The 23,663-nt window shown below is 43.2% G+C and overlaps 1 protein-coding gene across 1 annotated transcript in view; it reads left to right on the plus strand.

The window, feature by feature from the left end:
- Positions 1–23,663, plus strand: part of SGO1 (shugoshin 1) — a 223,784-nt gene that overhangs the window by 15,969 nt on the left and 184,152 nt on the right. Inside the window, exon 2 of the mRNA XM_069648869.1 lies at positions 11,028–11,197. Coding sequence (XP_069504970.1) covers positions 11,050–11,197 — 148 coding nt within the window. The 5' untranslated portion in view covers positions 11,028–11,049. The remainder of the gene's footprint in view (positions 1–11,027; positions 11,198–23,663) is intronic.

Raw genomic sequence — 23,663 nt, forward strand, 5'->3', positions numbered from 1 at the left:
AGGGTTTGGGGGTGGTGCTGAAACTGATGTAGCAACAGCAGCCATGGATGCCATTATGGTTGGTGAGGTAATCTCCGCTAGGGCACTAAAGTCAGCAAAAGTCAAGAAGTACAATGAAGATGAGCTCTGGGGTGTGGCCTTTTATAGGGGTGGAGGAGTGCGCCATTTGACCATAATGATCACTGAAAAGCGTTCAAAAGGTTCCAAAAAATATGTGGAAAGCTAGGGCCATTGTCTGGGATATGTGAAATGGTGATTTTCTTTTTATTTTTACTGTAAAATGTATTGTCTGCGTAAGTTCTTTTAAAATGTTGGGGAAGCGGACAAAGTGCGCAAATTAGGACATACGCTCAGCGTGGGTGCGGTCACATGATGTCGTGAACATGTCCGCAAAGAAAATGGGTGTCCGCAGGACACCAAATGCACAGGAACGGTCATGCGCACGGGTGTCCTACGGACAGTGCTCGGGTCCTGAAACTAATTAAAAGTGCGACACAAGTGAGAAGGACAGTTACAGACAGGCGCACTGTTCGCAGGACTTACGGGTGTGGTGCGAATGTGCGTAGATGGTGTGCACAGTGTAAGGCCAGGTACAGCGTCCTTTGGACACCTCCATTTTGTTTTGCTATGGACATCCCGGACACCGCGCATGTTCTACAATAGTTGCATCTTGGTTGCAAACTGTACGGACAGGTACAGTGTCCTTAGGCCACCCCCATTTTTCGGACATCCAGGACAGCTGTTGCGTTCTAAGAACAGTTCCATCTTGGTTGCGGACGGTACGGAGAGGTATAGTGTCATAGGACACCCCCTTTTTGTACATTTACGGACATCCCAGACAACTGGTGTGTTCTAAGAACAATTACATCTTGGTTGTGAATGTTATCAAGAGGTGTACTGTCCTTAGGACGTCCATATTTTGTTAATCACGGACAGGCCGGAGAGGCGCGCTGTCTGCGGCCATTTTAACTGTTTAAAAAAAAATTAGACACATACAAATTCATTAAAACTAACATAATTTTTTTTATTATACACATATACAGCAATTAAGAAATGGAGGGGGAAGCGGAAACAAACAAATGTAGGGGAATTAGGGGCTTGCAGAGGATGGTTGTGAGGGGATGAAGGGATGGAAGTTTCGTCAAAACGTTTGTTGTTGGTGAGGGTTTGGGGATAGTTCACTGGGACATGGAGTGGGGGGGACAGGTACAGGTAGTACAGTGGTATCTAATTTTTCCTTTGACGTGGTCCTCCACAAATTTCTTTAAACCATTGAAATTATCTTTCAGCATGTCCACTTTCTGTTCTATGCGTTGCAAGGTCTCGTGCATTGTCTTTTTTTTTTTTTTTTTTTTTTGTGGAATTTCTTCTTTTTTGCATGAGATATATATATATATATATATATATATATATATATACACATAAAGTACTGACTATTAAGTTGCTTATGCAGAGAAGTGTGTACCATTATTATCGCTATCTTCCGACATTTCGTCACGCAGAAAATTCTCATTGAGCCACTCCAAAGTACTGCACCTTTCTGTGCGAAAAACACAAATACATTAATTGTTCTGTAGCTCATACAAAAATTATACAAATATAGAAGAAAAATGAAGTTTACTTACTCATTTCTGGTAATCTGTATTCGTTGTGTTTGTCTACTGTCGCTCCCAGCTCTGCAGTTTCTGTGAGGTAATTATGTTGGAGGCATATCTTTTTTGTTATGGTATGTTATGGTATAATCCATTTAATTACATATGGTATTTAAATGATTGGTTGATGTTAGATGTGTAGTTTCCACTGCTTATTTATTATTACTTATAATGTGTTTATGTGCTGCTTTTTAAACTTGTGCAGTTTTTATATGGTATGATAGAACAATTTCAGATACCCCCCCTGAGTGTGTGGGTAGTCATCCGCGCCCGTCCGCGGATATACACACAGACCGTGGCCTTCAAAAATCATTAGCAGGGGTTCAGTATGTTCTATGTTACATATATATATAAAGTAAGGGAATCCTATCTCCCAAATTCTCACGATGAAAATGTATATTCAGTAAAAAAAACTTTAGGGGATGTTATGGTTAAGTTGTGATGTCATCAATGACATTTGTAATGTCATCTTTGATCTCCTGGGTGTTAGTCTTAGCAGTGCACAGTGGTGGCGCGAGTTATGGTTGCTTAGCGTACCATAACTGGTGAATTTCAAGGTTTTTTTTCAGTTTTACTTGGAAACATAATGTCCCTTTTAACAAAGTTTTTTTTTACTGAATTGCGTAGGTTTTTAGTAGCGCAACTTAACCATAACGTCCCTTTTTAACAAAGTTTTTTACTATATATATATATTTTCCTCTACCTTTGCGGCAACCATATCCAGAAGTAGATCTTCATCTAATAGTACCAGGTTATTTCTCGTGCCTTCTTCCTCATCTGAGAACAATCTGCATCGTTTGCAAGAGCAGCCCACTTGGGCCGCCTGCGCTGTTTGAGGTGCAATAGATCGTGCTGGAGCCGTGGGGGTGGAACAGTGATGTTTTTGCACTGTGTGTTGGACACACACGCCACATGCGTGTAATTCCTGGATACAACATTTGGCGAAGGCTTTTTCTGTTGGTGCTGCACCCCCCCCCCCCACTTATTTGAACACCGTTGTCCAAACAGATGGTCTCCACAGTCCATGAGGCAGAAGAGCTTGTGCCATAGTCTATTGGGCGTAGATTCCCCAGAAGGGGGCTAAAACGAAGGCCTCTTGGTTTCCACAGGGTGCGGCTTGAAGTCATACTATTTGAAGCATTGTAGGCCATTGAAGTAGAATTTCCAAAATTTGAAGAATTTTACATTTTCGATTTCATCCAAGGGAGTGGAAACAGGCTTTTCAGGGTTTAGTTGCAAGTTACCAGTATTGGAAAGATCTGTAGGGAATGCTGGAATATTTGAGGCCCGCGGTATACAATCTGAGGCCTCAGAATCGTAGTGTGAACTAGTCTCCAAAGACTTTGGAGCCCTTGTATTTGACGGTTCATGGCTGAATTCATTGTCCTGCTCATTTTCCGTAGTGTTAAGTGCGGAGATGGTTTTCTGTCCAATTTCTACATGCACATCAATTGGACAATAGATAGGCTCACCTTGAGGTAGTTCACTGAAGTCACCTTGCCTTGCACTTTTGTCCAAGATCGGTGAAGCCATATATCGTGAGATTTAGAAGTGGGTAGGCGCAAGAGTGATCACAATATGTTTTAGGTATACGTCACGCGGATCATTGGGCTTAGCCCCGCAGTCTCCACTTGACCCTCTTATCAGATCAGCACCAATGCTGTTGAGTAGAGTTGCAGATAATAATTTTGTGTGCGTGGGTCAAAGGGCTTAACCCCACAGTCTCTGTGCTGCTCAATTGAGTTCTGAATAAATAAAATTGCGGTTTCTCGTTTGTTATCAGCAAAATTCCAAACGCAAGTGTTGGAACCTGCTTTGATATATAACCTGCCATGATGAGTTGAAGATGGTCAAATTGCGTATACCCAGTGCTTTATTGAGGGTTGTGGATAAAGTCGTAGAGCGTAAAGCAGAGGTAAAGTGTAGAACAAGGGCTTGGCCCTGCAGTCTCAGTACTGAGTCTGAATTGGACTCTAACAGTTGCTCAGATTCGAGGTGATGATACAAGGTACGAGAGGGCAGTTCAAGAATGTTTTTGATCCTGTTTTCAACCCTCCACTGCCCAATTGTTCAAAGGTCCCAAAGATTCCTCAAAATTCCCGCGGTGATGAGGCGAGACAATTAGGACAGTGCAGCACAAAGGAAAGCAGTGGCGCCTAGGGTGGTGGTCCAAATAAAATTAGAAAAAAATGGAAATTTAAAACAAACTCAAAAATAGGCAGATTGAAAAAGAAAATGAACGGGGACCTCCCGCTTCCCACTTCAACTTGCACTTGCACTGACATGGTACTGCACGGCGCCGAAGAAAATGAAGTGAACAGGAAATATCTCCTGTCTCTTGCTGAACAGGTGCTGAGCTGATGCCGGTTGGGCAATATTAGCCGAAATGGCAAATGAATACTGGTGTTACAGTTGGAAATTCAGCGCAACAAAAGTTTTTTTTTGCCGGTATTATATTTTTAAGCGGTGAAAAAATGCAAGCGAGCTCCAAATGAAGAGAAGAGCTCAAGTAAATAAAGTCTTGTACAGTCGTGCTATCGCTCAATCGCTTACCGGAGTCTGTGCTACGCCCGACAGGCTCTCCTTATGGCTTGCAACTTGTTGCTCGACACCCCCAAGCGTTCGGAGCTCACTGAAACACGGCAACACACTCCAGGACACATGACGGATCTAAGCTGGCTAGATAGACTAGAGGGCTACTTCTGAAAGTGAGTGCTGAGACTGGCTGTGACTGCCTAGGTGGAATACCTAAGACTAGAACTGGGACTGGTATCACTGAGGGGACAGCTGCTCGCTCGTCAGGGTGGATTCCATCTTAAGGCTAACTCTAACTCTGAAGATTGATGGAGTCATGAAAAAACGTGAGTTTGGAGGAGAAGCTTAACTTGACTGGTAACAGAGGGCCTGCCTTACCAATATGTAAACATAACTCTAACCCAAGATGCAAACTGCGGACAATAGTGGGAGCAGATAGGGAGGAACATAGGCGAAGGAGTGATGGAGAGTTTTCAAACATGGCTAAGCAGCTATATGGGAACCTGGGGTGGTACCCCTGCTTTAAGCAGGGGACTAAATATGGAACACTGCAAAAAACCTCCTTAGAAAGAAGCAGGCCCAATGGGATTGGACCAATAACTATGCCCGACTGGCAACACTAAAGTCCTATACATACGTGGTGACAGTCGAACACAGGTATTTTAGCCCACAGCTGCATCACCGCCATCCTCAGACTCTTGTATCGATCAACTCACTCATTTGATTTTTGTGGGTGCTCATCTAAAGATTACCTTGGACCAAATAGTGTGCTGAATATGCAATACACTGGGTGCCCTAGAGACCCCTAAACATGTAAGAACCTTCATACCTCTGGTCTGCAACCTAGGTGGAAAGCGCTGGTGCAGGTTCTCCTGGCAACACAGACTGCAGTTGTGACGGACACAAACATTGGATACATGCCAGTCGTGAAGAAAGCACCTCAGCCCCTCCTATCGCACAAGGACGGCTATGCTGCTTCACCACTGTGTTTCCCCCCCCCCCCCTCCACCCCCCCCCCCCCCCCCCCCCCCCCCTCTGCAGAGACATCTGCTGGGGAAAAGAAACTTGGATTGCTTTCTCCAGCTGCACTGTTGGTCCTGCAACGTCTTTGAGGCACAGAGAGGCCACTTTAACGAAACTGTCAATGAAAAATTGATTATTAAGGGCAAGCTCTCCAAGAGTAGCTACCCCGTAGGTCAAGACAGCCAACTTTAAAGGACTACCTGGGGGTGAGGTATTTTGGCCACTCCCAAAAATATAATTTATGCCTCCACACATACACTGACCATGCCTCTCCATTGTTTTTCTCATGCCAATTACCTTACAAAGTATTATGCACTGACAGAAAATGGTATTGCTCGAGATTGTCTTTTCTCTTGTTTTTGGATCCTGCTTGGTGCTTTTGTATTATGCGATATGTATTTGCCCCTTTTGATAAAACCTACACCTGTACCTTTTCCTAATGATACGATGGCAACTTTACCCCCTGACCAGCATTATCATTGTGAATTAATTACCAGAAATGTGTTTGTTACCCTTATGCATCATACACACAAGAATGCTCAATGTGGCAATAGCTGACTCTGCTTTGTTTCCTGTCTTTGTAGAGGAAAGGTTCCCGCTGCAACAGTTGCCCCTGCCGTTCTTTGCTCCATGCCATGCTTTACACATGGCTGTATTACGCATAGAAACTATAACTATATTTAAAGGAATAACCCAGAGAACAGCTAATATGTTATGCTTCCCGTTCTTCCTCCTTTGTATGCCCAGTTACAACAGCAAGTGCTGTACAAAGGAGCCTGTGAATGTGTTATTCTCTGAAATGCTACTTTCCCTTTGTCAGATGCATGTAATCTCCTGTGCTGGCCTCGTGACTACATCAGCCCCGGTTCTACCTACTGCACAGCTATTAGATCATGACCCTGATTCATTTTCCATCCCCTGCCTGCATCTCTGAGCCTCCAACATAATAGGGGCCGTTTGTATTGAGAACAATGGCTCTAAATTCCTAGGATATAGCAAAACTGCAACATGACATTCACCATTCCTAGATATGACACTGAGGTTCCCTTTTATGTTGTTGACTGTGTATTTCATTTGTGGGCTTAACGCTTACACTTGGCTACCTCCAAATTGGAGTGGCTGTTGCCATTTACGATTTCCAGCTGTATTTATTGGAACCCTAGTTGTTGACTACTCTACCAGGCATTCAGGCATTACAGAACTGTTATTCAGGGCAATGCTGATGCACAAATATTTGGCGATCTCTTTAAGGCCATCACCTGCTATGGCCCTGCGGTGAACTCTAGAGACATCTGTCGGCTGGCTAGATTGTTAGAAGCAACCATTAATGACACCACTGAAATAATGGGTAACTTCACTGTAGAATTGCAGGCAGTACGCCTTGTGGCCCTGCCAAAGAGGTTGGGTTTAGTTATACTTGCAGAAAAGGGCAGTGTATGTAATATTTTAGGGGCAAATTGCTGTGTCTGTCCCAACACCTCCACTTTTCGCAAAGCAATAAAGAAGCTGCATGTTATTGCTCAACAAGTCCACGTGCCCACTGGTCCATAGGATCTTACCAGCTACTTTGGGTCCATCATCCGCTCTTTTAGCGGCCCCCTCCTCCTTCAAAGCTCCAAGCTCAGCCTGCTCGGGCCAAAGCCCGCGGGACCAAGGGCGTGGGTGTTGTGCTCCCACAGGGTGTTAGGTGCTCGCAGGGAGAGAGGGGCTGCTGTTATAAACTGCTTCCTGACATCCATCTGGGGCGGTGACCCATTGAACATCAATTGATCACTTGTCATGGCGAGGATGCTGTTCTCTGTGAATTTTCTCAGTGATCTGTGCCTGGCCAATTGGGTTTCTTTTTTGTGCTCTCCCACCATTTGAACCCTGATGAACACCTGTAGCCAACAGCAGCTAATAGCCATAATGGAGGTGAGGAGGCCTCATTTCCCCCCGCCCTCCACTACACAAACGCAAGGAAATTCTGAGGTGCCTACCCATTCAAAGAGAAGAATACTGACTGTGAGACGTAAACTGCCTGTGCTGGATTCAAATTTTGACCTTGGCAAGCTTAATGTGGACCCGTGTATAACTGGTGAGGCATATGTGCCGATTAAGGAAATTAACCAATTTCCTGGTTAGCCAGGGCACCATGCAGAGGCGTTAGCTTGAGGATATTGACAGTGCAGAAAATGCATAGGTTGCCTCATCTATGGGCAGCGTTTGTAGAGGGGATGCCAATAGTCCATCAAGGGTAACAGCTCATAATTCAGGCAATCCTGACAATTCTGTTGGTCATGTTCCAACTTGCAGACCCAGCAGAATGCTGCCCGAGATACAACCTGGTTCTCTACCGGGGTTGGACTCGTGCAAAGAGCCAGAAGCTTATTGTTTTCACTCCCAGAACTTCAACTACGAGCAACCCAATTGTAAACCAGTCACAGGGGCCTTCCTTGCACAGAAATACGTCAGTTATGATAAGCTAAGCAACCATAACTCGTGCCACCACCGTACACTGCTAAGACTAACACCCAGGACATCAAAGATGACATCACAAATGTCATTGATAAGATCACATATCTGGGCCACTTGTTTTTGTTCACTGACATATATAGGCCAGGTGGTTTTGTTCACTGACAGTCAGAATATTAAAATTGAAAAAGGTGCTATATATCTACACGTTAACCTTGTCCTATGTTCTTTAAGTACTTGCCTTAGGGTTTGGTCTCAGCTCATGGTGCACATACATGGGGAAATGAGCAGGCCTCAAACACACAATTCATTTGTATACATGAAGATAAACTTTGTCATTAACATTTTCTGGTGATGCTGTCCCTTTAACAAAGTATTTCAGTAAATTTCATGGGTTTTTACCAGTGCATGCTATTTTCCTACAATTTACTAATAGCATACTTCCCTAATATATGTGACAAGTAACCTTAAAACTCTGCCATTTCCAACCTTCTAGAATCATTTTTAACACTTCTATACACTTTTTGCAACTATTTCAACTAGTTTTGTTGACGTCTACGAACATCTGACTTAATCGCAGACCTTCCGGACAGTGCTACATGTACATGACCATACGCTGGGGCATGGCATGATGACTTGTCCGAGAACCCGTCCGCACTTCACAATATAAGATCTGTGCTTCGTGGGCAGTTGAACTGCATTTTGTACGGATCTTGGAACTTTCAACTTCAAAATTTCCCTTGCACAGCTCAAACACATATTCCTACTCATTATCCAACAATCTAATACACAGTACATACTTTTTGCAAAACTGCTATTTATCTTAAAATGGCATCAGCTAATGCCATCCCTCCTCCCCAAGAGCCACCAACACTGCTGTCATCAAGGAGCATGAGAAACACTGCCCCCTTCCTTAGAAATAACACACGCAACATTTTCCCCTATCCACCTACCCCTCCATATTAGTGTTTGGTGCCTCTTCCCTCATTTCCCCACCTTTCATTTTTATCTCTACTGCCAAAAAAGAAAAAATACATCCAAGATCAACAAAAGAAATGTTCCTTTAGGAAGCACCTTTCACAGTTTAAAATACAAATGGAACTAAAATAGACTCCATCTACTTTATATTTCTCAGTGAAGTACATAGACTAAATAAGATTTTCCAACGTTTCCATTTGCATTTTATGTTAGGGGAATATTGTGGCGTTCATACTCGGTTCCAGGGACTGGAACAGTCGATACTGGCCCGGCAGCCCAAGTTATCATCCCAAGCGAGGGTGGATGACGAGGTCTCCGGACCAGTATTTCTTCCCCGTCACTCCCCCCCAGTCCACCCTTCCAACCCGGGGTGCTAAAAAAAAAAAAGGATTTTCCTTCCTACACCGGGATTCCTGTGGCATCCCAGTGTAGGAAGGAAAATTATTTTCCAAGATGGCCACCATGGAAAGGGAAGGCGGGGTTCCATACAGGGCCCCTCTTCGCTTTCCATGGCAGCCTGCAGAAGGCGAAAAGAGAACCCTTTGACCATATTACCACAAGCGCATTTTTCTTCCCTTTCAAATCTATCCCAATTTCGAATAACTTTACCACAAAGCCAGACCCAGGTGGACATGGCACTTTAACCGCATGTGTTGTCCCTCGTGGTCATGCCCAGTAGCCAGATTGTCCGGATCATGACCTTATTCCATGACACTGACAATCCGGCCACTGCCCATGGCCAGAGGCTACACCTCAGTCGGCAAAGCTTGATTTTCCAGTTTAAAATGTTCTGTACCTACATTATGACACTTGTCAAAAAAATAGAACATGGGCACATTTGCAAAACCATGCTTTCAGGTCCTTGCCAATGCTCCTTACACAGGTTTGCTGGAAATCTGCCCATGTTTTATTTTTTCAAGTGTCAAATGTAGGCACATACAATAGTCCTATAGCCTAGCCCCCACTTGACAAAATCCATTCAGTCTTCATGAAAACATTTATATCTAGGTCTATAATCTTTTTGCAAACCTTTGTGTAGATTTGTCAAATGGCACCCCATTTATAAGCGTTTACAATATTTCGTGACCCTTCACCCCCCCCCCTCTAATTCTGCCCCCTCTTAACAGAATCCCACCTAACTTTGCAAACTCATCTGGAATCAGGTCAGGAATATAATTGCAACATTTCATGCAGCTTGCTTGAGTAATTGGTGCCATAAGCCATCCAAGAACTACTTTTCCCCAACCCTGTAATACTGAGGTGTCCGAACTTCTCAGGACTGCTCGCAAACAACCGAACTGTTTGCAGACTTTTTTACGGTGAAAAACACCCTTGTGGATCTATTTTTTTTTTTTTTTTTTTTTTTTATTTATAAACTTGTTCTCTCTCCCTTCAGTCTATGGGGAAAAAACATTTTGGGACTACCCTCCACCACACCCCTCCTCCCCCCCTCCCCCCCTTTATCAAACATTGCTAAGAGATTCAGAGTGGGCCATATACTTTTTTTGCAAAGTTTGGTGAGGTTTTGTCCAGAGGGAGTGAAGTTATAAGCTGCCCAAAAAGTGCTCCTCCTATGGGTTTAGCAACTACTTAACCATAACTACATGGACGCTACCGCAGGCCATGTAATATATATTTTCAACTTTTCTGTATTTTGGCCTTCGGTATTGATCCGCAATGGACAGTGAAGAATTTTGAAATTTCCACTGTAGGTTCCTAGTCCCAAGTGATGCATAGACACTAACAACTGCTAGAACGTTTTTCCCATCTTGCCTTGACATGGGTCACTAAAATAAATCCGGGCCAAGTTTCACTGTCTCAGCCCCACAAGATCTATTTTCAGCTTTGCAGAGTTGGTTATGACTCCGAATTGATTTTTCTGGTAGCACTAATTCAATGCCTACCAAATCCTGATGGGTTACTGATCAAAGCCGTGCATATTTTCCTCGGATCCCATTCCAGCCCTTTGCTGTCTTTGGGCAATTACCGGAGCCGTGATTTTTGGAACAGGCAGGCGGCTGTTTGGAAAGTATTGTTTTAATCTGCCATGAAACTAATAGAACACAGATAGGTTATAATAAAATGGATAGTGTCAACAGCAAAGGAAGGAAGGACTTGTGTGAATTCTGGAGACAGTGTCCGACATGTACGGCAGAAGATGGGAAGGAAAACGGAAGTGGTTTGGGGCGGGACAGGTGTGTTGGATAATTAAAAATGAAAATTGTTTGTAGAATGGAAGCTACTCAAACGAAGCAAGATTTCATTTGATGAAGGGTGCATTGCTTTTAAATGGCAATTAGGCAGATGTGACCGCATTGCTTCTCTTTAAGTGGATTTGTTGTAAACTCTTGTGCCTTTTTATTTTTTTTAAATTATATTTTCCAGTGCTTATTGGCATGACAAGAAAATGGCAAAGGAAAGAAGCTTAAAGAAGTCCTTCCAGGACAGCCTGGAAGATATCAAAGAGCGCATGATGGAGAAGAGAAACAAAAAACTCGCAAAGGTGGCTACTGTCAACAAAGTGATGTGTACAAAGGTCAAAAACAAAATTCTCAGTAAGTTTTTATTCTATATTTGAATCCTGATTTATTTCTGGTTGTGACCACGAGCAGCAGAAAATAACTTGCTAGAGTCTTGAATCACTAGTGGACAATGACGAATTTTGTAACCTCCACTGTGGGTTCCCAGTGTAAAATATTTTGGTTTTAAGACTGTGATCTTTTGTATAACACATCTTGAGCAATGCAATTGGTCAAATTGTTTGTATTGTGTTGATTAATGCATTTTTATATTGAAAGATCTGTTTGTTTGCCCTTACTATACTTGGTATTCCCATGAATACTGTGCTGGTATCAGTCTCTGGTGGAGCAGCCTGAATGTGGGGAAGCACCCCACAAAGAAGCAATTTTAGTAATGTGGGGAGGAGACATTGGTGAGTATATTTTCAATTCTGTGTTTAACATGGTGTTGTGGCTGAATACAGGCCCAAGCATCACTGTCTCTTTGATGTCTATGCTAGTTATGCCAATTTTTGGTAAGTCACCGACTGAGGTTTTTTTTCTCAGTTTTTTATGCAATTGCAATGCTTGGCTATGAAAAGTATTATAGCAAAACAAGCGTTGATTGCTGGAAGTTATAGCATTAATTAGTCTTAACCTCCAGACCATCGTTATTCGCCTGCCAAGCCATTACAAAATGGGAAAGACCATATGCAAATCAGTCTTTATCCCACCCCAAAGGGAGCAGTCCATCCCGAACTGCTGGGTCACATCCCTTCTGTACGAGACCACAACCATACCCAGACATGTTTTGGCCTCATCGGTGAGGAGTAGTAAAATGTATTCCAACCATGTCTATTGTATGGTTTGGCAGGAAATTAAGTTTTTGGTATTCATGGGTAGCTGCTTCAGACTTGTGCAATTCATTCTAATATAGTGTCCTGTCACACCTGTTCTCTTTTTTTTTTTTTTTTTTTTATTATACTCTCACAAATTCTGGGAAAGATAGGTATACCAACTCCACTGAGGGATCAGAGCATTCAGGATTTCCGGTCAAGTACACTGAGCACTTTCTAAAGCAGTCCCACTTCACTGGCATATACACCCACTCAGTAAAGGTACTAGAGAAGACTTTTCTTCTGTCTAAATCTAATGTAAAGCTTATGTGTAATGTGATGGGCATTTGTATAGCGCCTTACCCCATTGGTATGGTAAACACCCTGTTGGTTGAATGCCCTTGGGGGCCGAAGTCCTAGGATGGTAAATTTGTCAGTGAGTTCTTGAAAGCCCATGTGCATTTTAGCCAATACTAAAGTAGTTGGCAGTGGCCTGATCCCTGCTAGTCATGTTGAGCTGGCATGTGGGTGCAGAGAAGTAGTCTGGGGAGTATGTACCCGAGTGATTATGCCTGCGGCTAGAACGCATCTTTCGTAGGTGATGACTGCATTCTAATGGCAGGGTGGGGGGTGGGTGGGTGGGTGGGTGTGGGTGTGGGTGTGTGTGTGTGTGTGTGTGTGTGTGTGTGTGTGTGTGTGTGTGTGTGTGTGTGTGTGTGTGTGGCCACATTCTAGAGACTAAGATGTTGTGCAATGCATAGCTAATGGCAGAGGTGTTGTTCAATGTGTGCAGCTAGACTGAATTTGTGGGGGATGTGAGGGAGTTTTACAAAAGTCCACCAATGATGGGGCTGGTGAAGCTCACACTAGGACACCTGGCTCCAACTCTTAGTATAGGCCAGAACAACAGTTTATGTTTGTAGCAATGGCTGAGCAGCCACGCTTAACTTAGGGGGAGAACAGGAACAGGGCTGCAGGTGGTACAAAGAACTTGAGTATACCAATAGGCTAAAGAAACACTGACACATAAAAGTATGCTTTATTTGATATATATACGCACACACACACATATACACACAAAGGTAAAATTAAAAGGTATGTACTATAACACAATAGTAATAAGTAACTTCGTGGAAACCATTGCATTATTCATAGTAAATGAACAACTTTGTAATACTTTTAGGCATGGCAGAATCCAATTCAAAGGTAGAACTTTCAGAATAACTGTTTCAGGTACAAATGTATGAAACAAAATAACAAAATCAACACAATGTAAGTAAATATTTTGCAATATAAGGCAGGAAGTGAGGGAGGGCCCCAGAACTTCCCTGTCCTTTGACGTGTGCCTGAGTGAAATCAGTTCCGATTGGCCGACTTGCTGTCCGGGATGATAGCCGCCCTGCTTGGTGATTGATAGCCTAGGGCTGTGAATGAATGGGAACTTGCGTAAAAAGCAATGTTTTTAGGACTAGAGGCAGTCGGCCACTGGAGGACAACATCTGAAGAAGACCTGAAGAGACGCCAGAAACACCCTGCTGGACAGTGAGCTGTTCTGACCCAGTTTTCTGTTTCAACCGGGAAGACCTGTACAGGATGACTTCATCCTCTCGGCTGGCGGGACCAGCTAACCTTGAGACGAGCTTCATTTTGGCACAGTTCCGTGTCACACTATCGCCAGGTTTTTATTTTGCTGCAAAAATTCATCGAATTATTTTATTGGGTGGGGGGGCCCAACCTCCCCTTCCCACCGATTTAGACTAGTCCAGAAACATCCAGAAAACTTCTATCCCTCTACACACCCCTCATATTTTTCGATGTTTTTTTTTTTTTGGCATGAAAAACAAAACGGCGATGAATGGACATCGTACTTTTGTCGCACCCCATTACTTGCTGTAACTTTCCAAGGCTGCAGAATCCCAATACCTGGGGACCACTGACCATCATAGAGTGCATGTTGTTCAGAAGTGCAAATCCAGCCAAAATTTCATGGGCATCCAGAGGACTCTACAGAAGCAGGACAACTTCATCCAGAGTCCGCTCACCAGAGTCCAGGACCGAGGGGTCAAGTAACTTCTAACCGGAGCTGTTCATTCTTCTTTGGTGCTGAGAAAAAGGCACCAAAACCACAAAAAGAGGCTGAAACAAGTAGAATACATTACTGCAGAAACCCACCAGATGTCCTCCCTATCGTCGCCAGGAACCAGGGTCTGCTTCATTGCAACAGGAACGCATCCAGCTGGACACATTCTTCAGTTTACAGGTACTGTGGGGCTTGGGTTACATTTACCTTCTGCCAAGTGCGGTGCTTCCTAGCTTGGGAGTATTATTTTAAACCCTTTCAAAACCTGCAATGGGAAGTACCCGGAAGTGCCGCTTGGCTGTGCGGCGGACGGTGCTCTCAGGACTTTGCGATAATTGGCCCAGCAGATTTTGCTTTAAAGCACCATGCAATTTGGGCAAGTTAAAGTTGTATCCCACTACGACTCGGTTACATCCTGTGTTGTACCATTTTCATGCCTAAAGGCCTTTACACGCTAAAATCAGGTGTGCCGTCTCGCAAAGAAACCGCTAGACTTTCTCTTCAACTTAAACGGACTCCGTCAACATTCACAGGCAGTCACGACGACCAAATGAGCCTCAATTGCAATTACCGACGCCCAAAAAAAAGAACCCAGCTGGAGACATCCAAGAGTTCTGTTAGCCGCGTGGAGATATTGAATCCACTGCTTCTGCGGACAATTTCATTCTAGTGTCGCCAGTAGACTGTAGCGCTTACGCAAACCTTGAAGTGCAGGAGCGAAACAGTGTTCAAACTGGATTTCCTCCTATTTCAGACTTGTTTGTGGTCGCAGGGTTCAATTGCACACTTTCACTAACATCATGCTGCACTCTGTCCCCACCTCTGCACTCGGGTAACAATTTGAAAGATCCACACTATTTTGGTATTACTTTGATTTCGGCTGCTAGTTAAGCTGCGTTTACACCAAGAAAAGAGCCTTTGCTAGGGTTCGTGACTTCTGAAGTACACGAGCCGATGCTAATCCCATGCGTGACAACTGCAGCCTTAATTGATACTGCAGCACTTCACTTAGAAGAAACCATACCAGCCTCTTCCACATCAATAGAAGCTTGTGTTCCAATGATCCTAGTCTCTCGCAATTTCCCATCATGGTTGGACAATCACGACATGAGTTGTCTATACTTTCTATATCTTTTAAACGACCCACTCCTCAAAGTCGGGTCCTTCTGCCTCCGTGCAATCCATGCCCCAATAGTCCTCATCATTCCCCTCTACTGGGCATTACATTGTCATGGCAATTATCTCTTTATGCAAATTGTTTGAAACTTTGGAGATCACACACCAGTCAATACTAATAAACCGTATCTCAGACTGGATAATGCATGCTCAAAAAGATAGCATGATAAACATCAATATGACTTCGCCCGTAGCGCATAAAGTAGCGAGTGAAACACACATTTCACAGGATGATCGGACAAACATATTGTTTAATCTGGCAAATTTTGCGCCTACTTCTGGATCAACGGCTTTACCAATGTTCACTCAGATAATTTTCCTCTGCGAAATCAACTCTATGGAAGAGCCTACATCCTCTCCAGACTTAGCAGCAACAGTTAAACTTAGCAGGCCTGTGAAAGCTCCGACGAGCACAGTCCCACCAACATATGACATTTTCACGCAAAATACACGCAAGCATAGAAATAGGCAGAATGTATCTAACAATCTTTAGAAAAAGAAACAAACGATAGGAAATTACCCCGTCCCCTGCCTAGTTCAAGTTCGAAACAATTTATTTGAGCCATTAATACTCCAAAACGAAATTTTTTTAGTACTAGTTCAGCTATTGTCAAGAAATATAAAAACATAGCTCAAGCCAAAAAAGGTAATTCTGGTGAAAGTCAAGAATATGTCCTTGCTCATCCTCCACTAGATGATCCAGTAATGGCCATAACTGCACATCAGAATATGGATAACATGACCAAAGCAATTGAGCACATAGTCCAACCTTCTCTACCTGATTTTCCAGAAGAAACAAACCCTTTACAGGCAAGTCAGACTTAATTCACGCTTGAACAAAGAACAACAGACATCCAAAAATCAGTGGAGCAATATTTATCTTCGCAATATAATCAATCTTCCTATCTGATCAAGCAAGTGAGTATACAAAAATCGAATAAATCAAGGGAAAACATTTGCCATTTAATCAGGACCAGGGCCTCAATAAAATTGGTTCCCCTCCTATAGACCAAGATTATTCTGAAAGATCCATTCAAATACGTAATGGAATTGATATCAGGACGGGCGTTCGCTCCAAGTCCAAAAACATACAAAACCAACACCATCGGTTGATCTTGAAATATAGTCCGTCCCCATACTTATGATTTCTGCATCTGCAGGACAAACATTGTTGCCATCCTTGGAGATATTCCAAATTTAGAGGATATAACCTCTGCAGATATTGATCAAGTCGAATTTATGAGTGAGGTAGATCTATCTATGGTGAGATTATGGATACCATCAAGGGTGGATCTAAATGCCATATGGCAAGCGAAGATGCAACTCTTCGCTCTTGGATTTGACATTGCCCAGGATCCCACTGTGACAAAAAAGAATGAACAAGGCACTGAGATAGAAACAACATGACACTCGCTCTCCAAATTACACGCATCAATATGCCAAGTCACCCACATTTAGCAACTAAATATAAGAACTTTCATATCACTCGTATCTACCCCAGGGTACAGACCTAACAATTCAAGCCAAATAGCCAAGAACAGATTAGTCTTGCAAGCTGGAACACACGTGGCTTCACACATCTTTTGAATACTGCTTCAAATTGAATAAACAACTTCGATATTATAGCAGGAAACTTGGCTTTCAGACACCCCGTTGTGGGATGATCATTCCATTATATTACACCCTCCTTTAAAACAACTCATAAAGGTAGACCCACATTGGGGCTTATGGTAGCAGTCAAGATTAGTTCAGGCCTTGCCATCAAACCATGGGCGACTCCAAACCAATTTTTACAATTGGTAAAGGCGACGCATTCTAATAGAGTAATGGCTTTTCTTAATGTCTACCGAAATCCTGCAGGGATTATGGACAATAAGTTCTTCATTGATATTGAATGAATTCTGGACATCGTTGTCCAGTCCCCGGATATCACCAACACGATCCTGGTTGGAGATTTAAATTTACAATGTCTCCCCCAGAAAACTACACTTGTGATTTCAATTTGCCGAAAATGGGTAACACTAATGATAAAAAGGCAGCTGATAATGACAAATTGAACTCTGCCAGGGATTTAGCTCCACAAAGTACTTGGCGAAGGGGTATATGTGAAGGCCTTATTGACTACAATTATGTAGATTAGATCTGTTTGCTAAAGCGATTAAATTTGAAGTGATCCCGAAATGCTAATCCTTTATTGGACTCGAGAATAACCCCCCACTGAAACCAAAAACCATAAATCTAGAGAACTACTCACTGTCAACAGTGCAAGGACATGCTTCCGATGGTCAAACTTCCTTGCAACTCCTACATTTAAACATCTCACAAGGCCACACCCTTTCTGATGGTAACACAAACCTTTTTGGGTGAAACCTATCCAGCTGCACTACAACTCTTTAAAGTTCATTCCACCTCAGCTATGAAAACCAATTATAGGAAAAAACACAGCTTTGATCCAGAACTCAAAGCCAGAAAAGCAGCTTTTCGTACAGAAAAGAAACTGGCATATACACTATCACTGACTGAACAAGCATCAACTCTGAGGATTAAAATGTAAATACAGAAACTGGCAAGAGCTAGGAAAGCGCAGTTATTTCTTTTCCTTTTAGATTAAAAAAAAAGTTAGCTTTAATGAGTTACAGGTAAATTATGGAAAGCGGGTAGGAGCATAAGGTAGAAACATCTTTATCCATCTCTCCCTCATCCTGTGTGTCTTAACTGTCTCCACTGGAACCTTGATGTAGAATAGGTTCCAGTCACCAGGCAACATTCCAATACTTGCATCTGTGCACCAATACAAGCAGCATACTACACATCCCACTCACTCACCGTAACAAACCACTTTCTCAACCCTCTCAGCGTACATCTACATTCACATAACTAACGTTCCCCAGCCATCATAAATATAACAAACCAACCATATATCCAGAACTGCCACCACTGGATCTCATAACTGCCACTTACAAACACAAACCACATTCCATCACTTGAATGATCAAGCGTAGTTATTTCAACGGGATGGAGAAGCAATTCTAAAAGCAATTATCTGTAAAAACTCACCTCTACCATGGCTACTACTCAATCAAGCAAACCATATTAAGCAAATACCAGTCCAGATTAATGGTGTGACAAAACATCAATGGTCGTCCTATTACTCTTATATGGCCCTCCTGGCTCTTCTAGTCGATACCCCAGCATGCCATCAAACGAATTGGAGTTGGATGTTTCCGAGGAGGACATTGAGTAGTACATACATCGATCTAGTAGCTCAAGAGCTCTGGGGCCGGGTGGCTTGACCTATGCTATGTTCAAGACACATCCGAAGGCAAGGCGAAGGTAGGTTGCATGTCGTTCCATCTTTATTTTTAAATTTTTTTTATTTTTTTGCATCAAATCTTTTCCATTGAAACTTTTCCATTGAACTTTACCATCAAATCACTATTAATATAATTAAAATTGAACATTCATCGAAACTGTAATCGAAATGAATAGATTGTAAAGTTTTCAATGGAAAATCACTAATACTACACAAGAGGGAGCTGTCCAGTGCTGAAATATATATTTAATACAGTTGCAATGTATTTCAGCACTGGCTGGACAGCTCCCTCTAACTTGTGTGTGGTGTTTATTCTTTTATTGCCCCCCCCCCAAAACCCATGTTTACAAAACTGAACCCTTTCCCCCACCCAAACATTTTATTAAGATCCATAGACACTTGTTCCCATCGAAATGTAATGAATAAAATGCTTTTCCATCTTCAATGAAAAAAAGTCAATGAATATTCATTTCGATGGAAAGGTATTTCAATCAATAAATTTCGATGGAAAAAGTGTCTGGATCTTTTTTCGATGGAAAGACTGCATCCTGGTCAGGTATTCTTTATAGTATCTTCATGAACATTCTCAAGACTAGGATCATTCCCGACTCATGGCGTCACTCCATAGTACTGCCAATCTTCAAGAAAGGTGACGGGGCCCTTCTAGCAAATTATAGGCCCATTGCGCTGTTGGATGTGCTGGGGAACATTTTTACCCTGTTAATTTCAACCAATGGACCACCAAAAACAAACTCCACGATCCATTTGAAACTGAATTTGTGGCGGGCCTTGGCACGACAATTAACCTACTTAATATCACCCCCATAAACACTTCTGTGCTCTACAAATCAGCCACTTTATCTGGCTTTTGACAATTTTTGTGCCGCATTCGACTCCGTTTCTAGAGAGCTACTGATGGACAAACTATGTAAAGCACAGTGTCCAGCAACTGTTCTCGATGAGGCTGACCCTTGAAGTTTTGTCGGCGCCCATTTCCACATATCGAGGTCTGAAGCAAGGGTGCATCTTTGCTTCAACCATCTTCAATTCGTTTTATTTCTGATCTAAAGAACACTTTGTAAATGTTTAACCGATGCACCAAAAATGGGGTTACATCAGATACCATCATTATTATATGCTAATGATTTGGTTTTACTATCTAAAACCCCCAAAAGGGCTCCAGAGATCACTTGATGATCTGGCATCGTACGTGGAAAAAAAATCAACTTACCGTTAATCTTGATAAAACAAAGATTTTGTGCTGTAATCGCTCCCGGCAGGCTGTAGAAAATACATAGGTGGACCCTTCATGACGCTCAACTTGAACTAGTCCATCACTACTTGTATCTAGGCATTAATCTAATCAAGATAACAAACCTTAACTATTCAGCCTAGAAAAGAAGCTCTCTACAGCAATTTCTTAAACCATGATCATACTTGCCAAATATGTCAAATGTTCTGCTACCCCTTCGTTAACTTACTATAATCAGAAAGTAACACCTACACTTCTATATGAGTCGGAAACGAAAGGGATTCTCTGAAATCTTTTGGCATAAATCTGAGGGGAAATTCTGGAGGCGTGGTCTCAATCTCCCACAATGTGTACGAGCAGCCTGGATCAAATATGAATGGCGTCTCATATCCCGGTATGGGATGTACCTATGGAGACTGTGTGCCCGCTTTATAAAATGCATTTTGGCACCGGCGTCAGAAATCCTATTAAGTATGTTCTCTCTTCAAAGCACACATTTATAACTAACTGAGGAACGCCATGATAAATACACTTGCAGTGGCCAACATTTAATTGAAACTCTTATTATAAAATCCTGTCCATGCTAAACCAAAACTTTTCTAAATTATTAGATTAAAATGCGTGCTCAATGTCAAGCAATCAAGGATTTCAGGAATAACCCCTTTTATGACAAAGTACAGCATGATGGAACTAAATATGAGTAAATGCCCATCACCGGTACATAGATCGGCTTTCTTATGTATACGATTTAACTTAATGGCCCACATGTCTTAGCTAGCCGAAAGATAAATAATAAAACAGGCAATATTTGTCGGTTTTGCAAAATACCTGGCCAAGCAGAAACTTTACGTGATTTATTTGTAGAATGTCTAATGTTAAACGAGAAGCGTTCCTTTTACTGGAACAGCTTAAGGAATTTAGATTGTGTCCTCCCACGTATTCCTCATCTTATGATATTCGTATCCTGCCAGCTTCGCTGCTTAGGAAAAAAAAATTCTCGGCAGAGGGCGCTGTGCACGAGGTTGTGGCGTCTATGTCCCTCGATGGGCTCCGTAGCGTGTCAACGTCACCATCAGTATAAATTGCTTGTGCCGCGCCCTTTGGCTTCAGTTCAGTTTTTCCGGTTGCTTCACGCTCGAGAACGGCGCGCTTCGAAATTTTCTTGTGAAAATGTTTTTCTTCCACCGCTTCTACTCCCAAGACGGAGTTCAAAAAATGTATCAACTGCGGATCGAAGATGTCGATTACAGATCCTCACTGCGTTTGTCTTTGGTGCCTAGGTTCAGACCATCGAACCGGGACTGTGGCTCCTGTCAGTCGATGACGGAGAAGGCCCTTTCTGAGAGGAAAGGTAAACTGGCGGTGGGACGGGGAGCTTCTAAGGCCTTCTCGAAGGCCTTGTCAAAAAAACATAGGAAGTCGACCGATTAGAAAGAATCGGATCGTCGTAAACACTCAGATCTCGATCTTGTAGTAGAGCGTGACGCTCTTCATCTTCCTCTTAAAAAAAGGTTAAGCGGAGACATAGCTCTCCCTCTTCATCTTGTGATACATCTACCGACTTGGTACAATGCACAACTAAGTCGGATTCCCCAAGAAAATGGGAAGAATTTAGAAGGAAGATGATGGAGGTCTTTGTGAATGCAGCCTCGACCTCCCCCGCCCCCTAAAAGAAGCCTCAAAAGAGCCAGACCCCAGTCGCTCCGTCGGACGCCACAGGGATGTCAGGAACTACTGTGGTAAAACCCAGTAGTATCGGTGAAACTCGTAAGACTCGAGTCAACATCAAATCGTCGACGATTCCTCGAGAATCAAGTGTTTCCTTGACATTGTATTAAAAAAAGTAATTGAAACCCTCAACGACTTTGCCGACGGCTTCGACATCGAATCCAAAAGCGCTTTCGCCGCCTTTGTCAAAGACTATCATCTGTGTCCTCGAAGACTCCTTCGATACCATCGAAGGTTCCTTCGATTCCTTGGACCCAAACTCATGAACAGGAAAGGAGATTTACTCTTTTTGTGAAGAAAGTGGCTCTGAAGAAGAGGAGGTTTCTCCTTTTGGAGTACAATATGGTACTAGAGAGGTCCCAGAAGAATTAATCCAGAATCGAAAATGAGACCTGCTCATCCGCTTTGGTGAGTTCAGCGGACTAAGAATCAACTGGGGGAAATCTGTTCTCTTTCTGGTGAAGGGTGGGGGAGTGATGGCTAACACCCAGGATTGCCCGTACCGAATAGAGCAGAGCGGCTTTCGATACCTAGGAATTTGGATATCTGTAGACCTCACTAACTATAACACACAATTTCCAGCCGATCATTGACTGCTTTGTCAGCAACGTCCACCACTGGAAACTCTCCCCCTGACACTCCTGGGTGGAGCCGCACTCTTATGATGACCCTCCCAAGATTCCTATAGGTCCTACAGAACGCCCCACTCAAGATCCCAGACTCCGAATTTGGTCGGGTAGAGACCCTCTTCAGGGAAGTTATATGGGGTGGAGGCCAACCGCGTATAGCATTGACTACACTCCAAAAGATTGATCTGTGAGGGTGGGATAGGGGTGCCCCGCCTCCAAACCTATTACTGGGCTTCACAACTTGCGGTGGTCAAATTGCCGCCATGCACGACCCGGACCCACTTCACTTACTTCACTTACTATAACAAACTCCCACGAGACGAACCCCTCTCTTTCCCCCCCCCCCGCCTACAACCAGGATGGAACCATTTTTATTTGGTGGCACTTTCCATCCTCGCTCCCGCTTTTCGGCATAAGCTTTCCTCGTGTACCGTTGATATCTGCTGCAGGACACTTATGCTATTGTTCGTGGTCTTGGGCTTTCCTCTACGAAGGTTCTGCAGGCCTGGGACGACGCCACTTCTCACCTCACCGCCTTCTCGTTTCCTGCAGCCTTTCTCCTTCGCTTGAACTACCGCTTTTAATTGGTGGTCTCATCGTGCAGTCTTTCGTTCTGGTTTCCCTCTCCTTGCTTGTCTTGTGCTCTTCTTGCTCCACTTTTTTTTTTTTTATTATTTTTTTCCTGTGGGGAAAAGGAAAGGTCGTCTGGTGTGTGTGTGTGTGATTAGAATTAATTGCCTGACCCTCAGGTTGGGACATGTCGTGTACACAGATTTAATGTTGGTCTGTTGTCTTGGGTCTAAAACAGTATGTGTGTAACAAAGAGGAGTTTGAGTATTCGAGTATCCTACAGGATGGGATAGGAAAGGTTGGTGAAATGAGAGAGAGTGACTGGGATGTAAAACAGAACAAAAGGGATTGTGAAACAAACAAGGGGAATTATGGGAATTGTAGTATGGTACATGAGCAGGTTGGGAATACGGGAAGTAATAATCAGAGGGACAGAAAGAAGAATCATTGGGAGCATTCTGATGGAGAACAGAAAAACGAGGAATGGAAGGAGGATAATCCTTCTCTTGTCACGCACCCACCCTCGAACTCAATCACGGTATTGGATTGGAATGCCCCCACAAATCTCCGTTTCCCCCATACTATTCCTGCGGATCCCTGACTCGGGTGGCCATGGGAGGGCCAGCACTCTTGGATATCAACCCTGGGGGCAGACAAGCAAGTGAGGATCACCTGGGAAGGGGGTCCTTGGGGACTATGGCAAGGGGCAAGATGCAGTAACTTTTTTTTTTTTTCCTGCCTTCTGCATTACATCCCTAAACGACAACTCCTGTCTTTATGGGATGATTACGGTCTTTGTAATGACAAGAAAAATAGTGACACACATTTTCAGTGACTCTAAAATAACGTAAATATTGTGAATAATTTTTCTTTTATTATTTTGGGAGTTTCTCCCCAAAGCCCCCCATTTTCCCAGCTTTACTAACCCCTGTAACCTCC

The sequence above is a fragment of the Ambystoma mexicanum genome, chromosome 2q (assembly GCF_040938575.1).
Source record: "Ambystoma mexicanum isolate Mex_15411 chromosome 2q, UKY_AmexF1_1, whole genome shotgun sequence".
Classification (NCBI taxonomy): Eukaryota; Metazoa; Chordata; class Amphibia; order Caudata; family Ambystomatidae; genus Ambystoma; species Ambystoma mexicanum.